Here is a 10,763-nt window from a genome sequence, read left to right as displayed (position 1 = left end):
GAAGGCTGAGGGGAGATCTGATTCGAAATCATGACAGGTCTGGACTGTGTGGAACAGGAGAAGTTGTTGCCTTTTGTGAACCAAAGACAGGAGGGTCGAAATTTAAAACAATTGGCAAAAGAAGCAACATGTTTTCAGACAGTTGTGGATAGGGTTTGGAATGCAAATTATCTATTGAAGTGTTCAAAATGGAGTTAGGCTGTTATCTAAAAAGGAAGAATTGCAGGGTTCAGGGAGAAGGCAGGAGAATGATACTAAGGCAGGAGCTCATTCAGAGAGCCAGTGCAGACATAATGTGCTGAATGAACTCCTTCTGTGTAGGCACACATCCATGAGAATTATGTGATTCTCTCTCACTTTGGAAAGAAACGGTTGTTGTGTGAAACTCACTGCTTGGGATTATTTCGGAGTAATGGATGCCTGGGCCAGCTATCATTAAGTTGGCAGTGCCCACTGTTACCTTCCTAGGTTCTACGCGAGAGGAATGAAAAGTAGCCCGGAGATAAGGAAAGACGAGTACCTGATACTGACCTGAACCCTGGCTTCAGGCAGGTTAATCTTAGCTGCAAGTCTATCCCGTGTGCAAATGTCTGGGTAGTGTGTGATCTGAAAGATCTTCTCCAACTCATGGAGCTGCTCTGTGCTGAAGGTTGTCCGTATTCTTCGCTTTGACTTCCTTTCATCTGGAGGTAGACAGCAAAAAAAATAACCTGACTACTGTACAGGCTTTGTATTCTCAGGACAGACCCTTGTGCATTGGTACTGTCTGTGCAGGTTCAGCCCATTTCGGACTATCCATGTTGGCCCTGAACATCAGGTAGGGGGCTGGATTTGGATGAGATGCTTTTTGAAGGGTCAGTGCCGACCCAACGGGCTGAACAGCCTCTTTCTGACTGCGTCACAATTAAGAGCCTCACTAAGTAGCGACATCAAAGTGCCCATGGCCAACTAGGTCATTTGTACTCCAGGTGTTAGTATTGAAGGTGCTAGAAAATCTTGAGTCTGTTTAACACATTGATTTTTCATTGATGTCAAGATCTGTTCCACCTCTTCCTCCACTATGTTCCTAATAACTGATTGAAACTGTTTAATCCGACAAATATATGAAGGATATCTATATTGTGGCATGCTATATGTTTGTTTTTATTGACATTACGCCCAAATTCCCTAATAGTATGGGAAAATGTGAAACTTGGCAGGAAAAATAAAAAGCAGGGTATTACTTAAACGGAGAAAGACTGCAGAACTTTGAGGCACAGACAGATCTAGATGTTCTAATTCTTGACTCACAAAAATATTAGTATGGAGGTACAACACATAATCCAGAAGGCTAAGTAAGAGATGCTAGCCTTAATTATGAAAGGAATTGAACATAAAAGTAAGGAGATTATGATTTAGTTACACAGGGAATTGGTAAGACCACATCTTGACCGCTGGGTGCAGTTTCGCTCTCCTTAGTTAGGGAATGATGTAAATGAATTGTAGGCAGCTCAGGGGAGATTTATCAGACTGATACCTGGAATGAATGGCTGGTTCATCTTATGAGGAAAAATTGGCTAGACTGGGCCTGTAATTTGATTGAGGTTGATTGTTTCAAGAATGGCTTTGACATGGTGGATGTAGAAAAGATGTTTCCTCGTGTGGCTGAACCCAGAACTAGAGGACACTGTTTTAGAAGTAGGGGATGCCAGTTTAGGGCAGAGATGTGGAGATGTCATTTCTCTTGGAGTTTTGTGTAACTTAAGGAAGACTGTGCCTCAGAAAGCAATGGAGATGGGGTCATTGAGCCTTTTTAAGGAGGGGTTAGATAGATTCTTCTTAGGCCGGGGCACTAAAGGCAATTAGGGATAGATAAGAACTTGGAATGCAACAGACAAAGAGATCAGCCATGATCTTATTGAATGGTGGATGGCTGAATGATTTAGTTTTGCTCTCAATTTGTGTGCCTCTTCATTGGTGTCTCAGTGGTTAGCACTACTGCCTCATTGCACCAGGGACCCAGGTTCAATTCCACCCGAGGGCAACTGTCTGTGCGGAGTTTGCACATTCTCCCTGTGACTGTGTGGGTTTCCTGCAGGTGCTCCAGTTTCCTCCCACAGTCCAATGATGCACGGGTTTGGATCTGGATTGACTGTACTAAATTACCCATAATGCTGAGGGATGTACAGGCAAGGTGGATTACAGGGGGTTCGATGGGACGGTCAGTGAGGATTTGATGGGTTGAATGGCCTGCCTCCATACTGTAGGGATTCTATATTCCTTTCTGATTTGCATGAAGGGCATACTGTGAGGCATTATTTTTTTAGTTGTCCTTCTGACAGGTAGCTGTGAGAAATGCCACAGGATTTGCTTTAAAAGCCCTGGGCAGACAATATTGTACCAAGAATGTGGGTCAGTCAAAAGACTCTTTTCTTCAAGTGACAACTGGAGGCATTTGCAGCGAATCTGTGATATCATAAAGACCCCTTTGGATTAAAGAACGAAACACCAACTAGAAATAGAAAAACCTGTGTCAAGCTTTCCTCAAAATCAGTAGATCGTGTTGGTTCAATTCTTTAGCCAAAACTTGGTTGTAGCTGATGCAGTTTTCTTTTCTTGAAATGAAGCTGGAATTCTGAACTCATTCTGCAGGATTTGGTCTGGCATCTCTCTGGATTTCTAGCATAAAACCCATCCAGTATATGACCATGTGAAGGCTAAGCTACTTAACTCTCCCTGGGTTACAGCACTGCTGATAGTGCATGTCAAATTCAATGTCTAGCCACCGCGTTACACATCTCAGGAGGACCCATTGACTATATCCTTCGCCATTTATTCTGCTGCATGTTTTCCCTTTGCTTTAAAGCTTCTCTGGCTTTACCTTCTTGCTCCAAAACTCCTGACTTACGTTTTGCCTTGTGAGACACAACTCACCATAGAAGGAGTTGTCTGCTGAGGTGTCACAGTCACTTGCCTCCTCCCCATAGTTCCTGTCCTCCCTCAGGCTCTCCACACAGTGGCTTTCCAAGATGGCGGCCGTTAGCTCGCTCCGTGAAGCTGTCGGTGTGAATGCAGACTTCAGGGCCTCTCTCAGTTGCTCCCGAGCAGATTTCTTCCCATCTTTCAGATCTGAAAGAAATGGTCAGACATTATACCTGGAAAACTGACCTGAGAAAGTCCCTGTAAATCCAGTGAAACGTCTCACAAACACACGACAAAGAGCTGCTTCATTAAATGTCGCTATGAATAATTAATTTCATAAATGTGGAGATTTGCATTCTAAAATGGGTGTAAAGTTGAGTGCAGATACCCTAGCAATATTAAAAATGTTACTAAGTCGAGTAGAGATACTTGTACAATGTCTATGACATCTTTACACTGAATACAGATAGCCTCTTATTAAAACTCTTTACACTGAGTACAGATACTCTCATGAGGCTTAAACACATTAAGCTGAGCAAAGATGCCTTTGCAATTTTTAAACACTTCTCAGTGATTGCAGATGCCTCTGTAAAGTGTTTGATTTTTATTCACAGGTCATGGATGTCACTGGCCAGGGCCAGTATTTGCTGCCCCATCCCTATTTGCCCAGAGGGCAGTTGAGAGCCAACCACATTGCTTGTGGGCATGTAGGCCAGACCAAGTAGGAATGGCAGATTTCTTTCCCAAAGGGATATTAGTGAACCAGATGGGTTTTCTACTGACAATCAGCAGCAGTTTCATTGTCATCATTAGACTCTTAATCCCAGATTCCTATTATATTCAAATTCCACCATCAGCCATGGAGGGATATGAATCTGAATCCCAAGGATGTAACCTGGATCAATAATCTAGTGCTAATAAAACTAGATCATCGCCTGTCCATTATACCTAGCGCAGATACATTCGTAATGTTTAAACTTATTTCACTGTGTACAGATATCCCCTGTATTGTGTAAAACCATAGCTCTGAGTATGGATACTCTCGTAAAGTTTAAACCCACATTACACTAAATACAGATACACTCGTATTGTTTAAAACCATTATACTGAGTACACATGATCTTGTACTGTTTAAACTTCAGCTAAACAAGTAGTGTGTAAATCCATTACAGAGTACAGGCCCCTCATAACGTTCAAACCCTATTACACACAATACAGATACCCTGGTACTTTGTAAACCCATTACACCATCTACAGAAACCCTCATATTTTAAACAGCATTGCACTGAGTACAGATAACTTTGTAATGTTTAAACCTACACTACATGCAGCACTGATACACTTGCAATGTTTAAACTGATTACACTGAGATGTGATACACTCTTAATGTCTAAACCCATTTACTCCGAGTACAGCTACCCTTGTAAAGTTCAAACCCATTACATTGAGTACAGATACCTTACTAATGTTTAAACCCCCATTACCTGAATTACAGATACCGTCGTAACATTTAAAGCTTCACTGCACTGAGTGCTTTACCCTCGCTTATACCTTGGCCACCACCAGATACATATTCCCCCTCCCCTCTCTTGTCAGCCTTCTGCAGAGACCATTCTCTCTGGGACACTCTGGTCCACTCCTCCTTCACCCCCAACAGCCCAACGGCACCTTCCCCTGAAACCGCCAAAGGTGTAACAGCTGCTCATTTACTTCCTCCCTCCTCAGTATCCAAGGCCCCAAACTTCCAGGTGAAGCAGTACTTTACCTGCACTTCACTCAATACTGCATTCATTGCTCACAATGTAGTCTCCTCTACACTGGGGAAATAAAGCATAGACTGGGTGACAGCTTCACAGAATATCTATATTCTGTCCACAAAAAAATCCCTGTGCATCCAGTTGCCTTACACTTCAACATAGCACCCTGTTCCCTAGCCACATCTCTGTCTCAGGCTTGCAGCAGTGCTCCAGCGAAGCTCAGCACAAGCTGGAAGAACAACGCCTCATTTTCTGCTTGGAATTCTACAATCTTCAGGACTCAATACCGAGTTCAACAATTTTAGGGCTTGAGGCACCTTTTCCCATGTCCTTACCCCAACCGCCATACACCAGACCTTGTTATCAAAAGGTCTGCTATTACACACAACCCATTGTTAGCTGCTAATAGTCCCACTCTTGTAACTATTCATGCTCCTAGGCTTACCCTTATCCACTCCCTTGTCTGTCCAACTGTTCTTCCCTGTTTTTGGGCTCTTTCTCTATCTATCATTTACTCCTTATCCCCTCCTCTCACCCTATCTTCTGCATAAAAAACAACTTTTTCCTAGTTACCATCAGTTCTGAAGAAGGGTCACTAGACCTGAAACGTTAACTCTGATTCCTCTCCATAGACATTGCCATACCTGCTGAGCTTTTCCAGTAATTTCGGTTTTTGTTTCTGATTTCCAGCATCTGCAATTCTTTGGATTTCTTTTGCTTATAACCTCGTCATATTTAAATTCCTATTACTCTGAGTAGTGATATGCTTGCAAATTTTAAGCCTCCATTACACTGAGTACAGACACCCTCATAATGTTTAAAGGCCCATTACACTAAGTACAGATATGCTTGTAATGTCAAATGCATTACACTGACAACTGATACCCTGGTAATGTGTAAACCTATTACACAAAATATGGATCCCTTCATAATATTTAAATGTCCATTACACTGAGTGCAGATATCCCGGTAATGTTTAAACCCATTACACAGAGTACAGATCATCTTGTAATATTTAAACACCCGTTACACTGAGTGCAGATATATTTGTAATATTTAAACCCATTACACAGAGTACAGATCCTCTTATAATGTTTAAATACCCATTTCACTGAGTGCAGATAACCCTGTAATATTTAAACTCTAGTTACACTGAGTACAGATGCCCTCATAATGTTTAAACTCTTTACAGTGAATACAGATGCCTTCCTAATGTTTAAACTGTTACAATGAGTACAAATACCCTTGTTATATTTAAGCCTCTATTACTTTGAACACTGATAGCCTTGTAGTGCTTAAATACTCGTTACACTGAATACAGATAGCCTCAGAATATTTAAACCCATTATTCTGGTTACAGATACCCTCATAACTTTTAAACTCCAGTTACAACAAATACAGGGTTAGAGTAGGTGGCTGTGTCTGGGTGGGATGCTCTTCGGAGGGTCAGTGTGGAGTCAATGGGCCAAATGGCCTGCTTCCCACTGTAGGGATTCTATGGGATACCTTTGCAATGCTTAAAACTGCATCACACTAATTGCAGATATTATCTAAATATTTAATCCACACCATACTGAATACAGATAACCTTGTAATGTTTAAACTCCAGTTATAACAAGTACAGTTGCCCTGGGATTGTTTCAACCCCAAATACACTGATTATAGCTACCCTCATAATGTTTAAACACCCATTTACAGTGAATGCAGATGCCCTCAGATCATTAAAAACATCCATTGCACACAGTACAGTTACTCTCATAATATTTAAACTCACATTACTGTTTGAACCCCTTACACCGAGTGCAGATACTCTTGTAATGTTTAAAACTTCATTACACGCAGTACGGATACCCTTCTATTGTTGAAACCTCCGTTACACTGAGTACAGATTCCCCCTGTAATGTTTAAACCACATTACACTGAGTACACAAACCCTCATAATGTCTAAACCTAGTTACACTGAGAACTGATAACCTCGTAATATCACAACACTTTTACATCGAGTAGGGTTCCCCTTGTTATGTTTAAACCAGTTACACATGTACAGATAACCTTGTAACGTTTAAACCTCACTTGCACTAAGTACCAATCTCCTTGCAATGTTTAAATCTATTACACTGAGTGCTGATAGCCATGCAATCTTTAAACCCTTTTACACCAAGTACATATACTCTTATGCTGTTTAAATCCCAGTTAAAAAGAACACCTTCAGCTCTTGGAGTCTAAGCTGAACATTTCTGTTACTAATTTTTTTGCCTCTTTGTCCCTAAATGTGCTTTTTAAAATCTACACCTTTGGCCAAGTCTTTTGTAAGTTGGTACGATTGTCTTTTTCTTTCAGTTTATAATGATTTCTTTGGAGTTGTTTTAATGTGTTTCTATGCTAAAGGTGCTTTGTAAATGTGAATTGTTGTTGATACGTTGACCTGTATGATCCAGTGTTACACCATGCTGCATGATTACTCAGTTGGCCACACAGGGTGAGAACTGCTGGCAATCCATAGCAATCCACAATGCAGATCTATTGATTGCAATGTAATTATTAGACATTTATCAAACAATAACTCGCTGCAAAAAAACAGTCAGCACAAACCATACACCATATGATGTAAGAAACACCACAGTGAATACTGTAGTGCATACATGGTGACCCGTTCAAATAAACACACACACACAGACACACACACACACACTCACACACCACACACACACAGAGACATATACATACGTACATACACAGACACACATTCACACACACACACTTTCTCTCTCACACACACACACACATACACACACACACATACACACACACACTCACACAGACACACACACACATACTCACGTACACATGCACACACACACATACACACCACACACAGACAGATACACACTCACAGACATACACATACACACACACACAGAAACACAGACACACATACATTCACATACCATACACACACAGAGACATACACATACATACACACACAGACACACATTCACACACATACATACACACGCACACACTCTCTGACACACTCTCTCTCTCTCATACACACACAAACACACACACACACACACACTTAGACAAATGTACAGATAGACACAAACACAGACTCTTAGGAACTTAGACACATAAAAACAGACACAAACTCAGACCCAATCAATCAAACACTCAATCCCCTGCAATGTCATGTGTTTACTCCAACACTTCAGAGGGCAGTTAAAAGAGATAGTGTTGACTGCCATTTTTATTTTCAGATAATTTGAATTGAACTCACATTCTCAAATTGTCACAGTGAGAGTTAAAAATCAAATTCTCTGGATTATTCATCCGGGTCTCATAATTACTAATTTTATAACACAACAATTACAGTGATGTACCCAAAGATATCTCACTGACATAAATTCTCTACAGCTACTGTAACATCGCCATTATTAGACAGTGTTTAGCTTCACACTGACCTATACTGTGTGATAGCTTTACAATAGGTTCTTTTCTGTGCGGGGTTTCCTCAAAATCCCACTATGTCTGTCTTGCACATATGTGTGCTGGTTCCATGGACTAAGTGGTCAGTGAGGTAGCTCACTGTGTGGAGCTTGCTGAGCAGCGTTTAGCCTGAGCTAGATGATGAGGCCCACATTGGTTGCTGGTGGTAGCATAATGACAACATAAAAAGGCCTTGTAAGGCAGAGGCCCAGAATACGCTCTGGGCACAGGAGTTCAAACTCCCTTCCTGGCAGCTTGTGCGACAAAAATTCAATTAATTAAGTTGGAAGATGAAGCTGGTGACTATAGAAACGATCATCTATTGTTGTAATAACCCCATCTGATTCACTAATCCCTGATAGGGAGGGAAATCTGCCATCTTTAGCTGGCATAGCCTCCATGTGACTCCAGATCCACAGACTCTATGCTGACCCAACACATCAATCAGTTCAAGGGCAATTAGAAATGGGCAACAAATACTTTTTTGCAAGGAACACCCACATCCCATGAAAGAATAAATTTTAAATGCACAGTTGATGGCAGAGGAAGAGGCATTCACTCACCCACCAATGCTGCCTTCATTTATATTCTTTTGTGGACTATGGGTGTCGCTGACTGGGATGGCATCCTTAATTTTCCCAACTGTTGATTTCCATCGTAAGTTTACTTGACCACCTTAGCTTCATATCCCATGATGTCCTCACTTCAGTAAATACAACTCCTCTCAGTATTCGCAATTTCAATCCACCACAATATCTAGCCGAAAGAATTCCAGATTTCTGCTGCCCATTTTATCTTTCCCAATATTCCTCTGAATTGGCCTTGCTCTAACTTAAAGTTCTTTCTTGATACCTCTACAAGGCAAAATATTTTTTCGGCCTCTACCTGATGTCAAATCCTCCTAATGTTATTGTATTTTAAAGATCTCAATCAGTTCTCATAATGTAACAATTTAAGCCAACGTTTATAGATCCAAACCAACATCTATAATGAGTAGATTGTTGTCTGCTTAATTATTCTGCATTGGCATCTGTAAAATCTATTAAAACATACACTCATCCAGTCAACAGCATCCCTGGCCCAACATCAGCCCCTCGGTTTTCTTTGTCCAGGAGGGTGACTGTCGCTGGGATGTAGTTGAATAGGCCATTCTGGCAAGAGAGAGGCATGGCAGCAAATGAACGCAGCTGATGTTGAACACAAATGGTGTCACAACCCTGGCCTTTACCCTGCATCGCCACGCACACTCGATACATAGCAGTGCAGTCAACCGAGGAGATGAAGGGATTCAGGTTGAATCTTGCCATCTCTGAGGTGGGAGGCATTGAGAGACATTTTGAACGACCCCAGTGCCATTCCAGTGTGGGCGAAGAGGAAGGTGGGGGAGGGGGATGGATGGGAAAAGGGAAGGGCTGTGGTGTTCTCTTTTCAATGAGAAAAGGAAGTTCCAAATAAAGAAAAGGCAGTTATCTACTTCCATGAGCCAGCGATCTCCATGAGTCACATCACTTCATCTGGCCTCATTTTCCAGCAAAGCAAACCCGCACTTACCCCACTTCCCCACCCGACCTTACCTTGGGTGCTGTGCCTGTGATGAGTCTCCTGTTGCCTGCATGCCCTGCCTCGGTGCAGGTCGCCTTTCCTGCCATTGGACCTCTCCTCGTCCCAGACTCTCTTAAAAGGTCGGTTCAAAATCCCCTCCACTGAGTGAGTCAGGGGAGGCCTGTCGATGCTCCCAGATTTGGGACTGCCACTCATCCTCTCAAATCAAACCAAAAGGATTCTCCACACTTTCCGATCCCCTCACAAGCTTCTCCTTTCCCTTTTAAAAACAGCCCAAGTTTCTTTTAGCAGAAGCTCGGGATTTTGTTGTTTTTAGATATATCGTCCTGACTTCCTCACCAATGTGGCGCCCATCCTCCCCCCACCCCCACCCTGCTGCTTCACATTATTGTTTTCCCTGCTATCTTTTGAATTATATTTGCCGTTCCTACACAATCCTCTGGGCTGTTTGTCCAATGAGCGAGTAGTCTGGTGGATGATCATGCCTTGCGATCATTAATGAGGTTTGCCTTAGATTACACTGTAACTAGTGTTCAATAAAAAAAAAACTGCCTGATAACATTGAGGCCTGTAAACACAGGAAGCCTCACTGGCCCCTTGGAACACGATTTCCCAGCTGAAGAATGGGCTCCTGCCTGTACCCCGTGCATTATTTAAAGTTAGCACTATACCAGCCGCACCTTGCAGACTGTTTCCTCCGTGGCTGGTGTGGGCAAATGCTGATGCAGCAGAGGTGCGCTGAAGATCAAAGGCCAAATCAAAAATTTCAGCATGGGGTCGTAATTCTTACTGCCATCCTTACCTGGTGTGGTCTACATGTGACTCCAGACCCACAGCGATGTGGTTGACTCTGAGCTCCCCTCTGGGTAATTAGGCTTGGGCAGTAAATGTTACCCTAGCCAGCGATCCCTCATCCCATTAATGAATAAAGGAATTCTGCACTGGGGCCAGTACCAGAATGGACAGGCTCCAATTGATGGCAAATGGCCAATGATCAAAAAGGTCAGATGTCAGGGCCAGTTACTTCTATGGCATTGTGCAAGGACTTCAGGACCC

The 10,763-nt window shown here is 42.3% G+C and overlaps 1 protein-coding gene across 1 annotated transcript; it reads right to left on the bottom strand.

Moving 5' to 3' along the window:
• Nucleotides 1-471: 471 nt before the first annotated feature.
• Nucleotides 472-10,033, bottom strand: LOC125485366 (retinal homeobox protein Rx-B-like). Its single transcript, XM_048607807.1, has 3 exons — nt 9,719-10,033; nt 2,914-3,108; nt 472-683 (listed from the first exon to the last, which is right to left on the bottom strand). The coding sequence occupies exons 1-3, from the start codon at nt 9,900-9,902 to the stop codon at nt 472-474; spliced, it is 591 nt and encodes a 196-aa protein (XP_048463764.1). The 5' UTR covers nt 9,903-10,033.
• Nucleotides 10,034-10,763: the final 730 nt, after the last annotated feature.

This window comes from Rhincodon typus, chromosome 18, assembly GCF_021869965.1.
Source record: "Rhincodon typus isolate 14 chromosome 18, sRhiTyp1.1, whole genome shotgun sequence".
Classification (NCBI taxonomy): Eukaryota; Metazoa; Chordata; class Chondrichthyes; order Orectolobiformes; family Rhincodontidae; genus Rhincodon; species Rhincodon typus.
This window is presented reverse-complemented; position numbering and strand designations above follow the sequence as displayed.

Coding starts and splice junctions, on each gene's coding strand:
- LOC125485366 (XM_048607807.1), bottom strand. CDS start 9,902: ATGAGTGGCAGTCCCAAATCTGGGAGCATCGACAGGCCTCCCCTGACT. Junction 3,109..9,718: donor TCACAGGCACAGCACCCAAG/GTAAGGTCGGGT, acceptor CATTTCTTTCAG/ATCTGAAAGATGGGAAGAAA. Junction 684..2,913: donor AGCAGACAACTCCTTCTATG/GTGAGTTGTGTC, acceptor GTCTACCTCCAG/ATGAAAGGAAGTCAAAGCGA.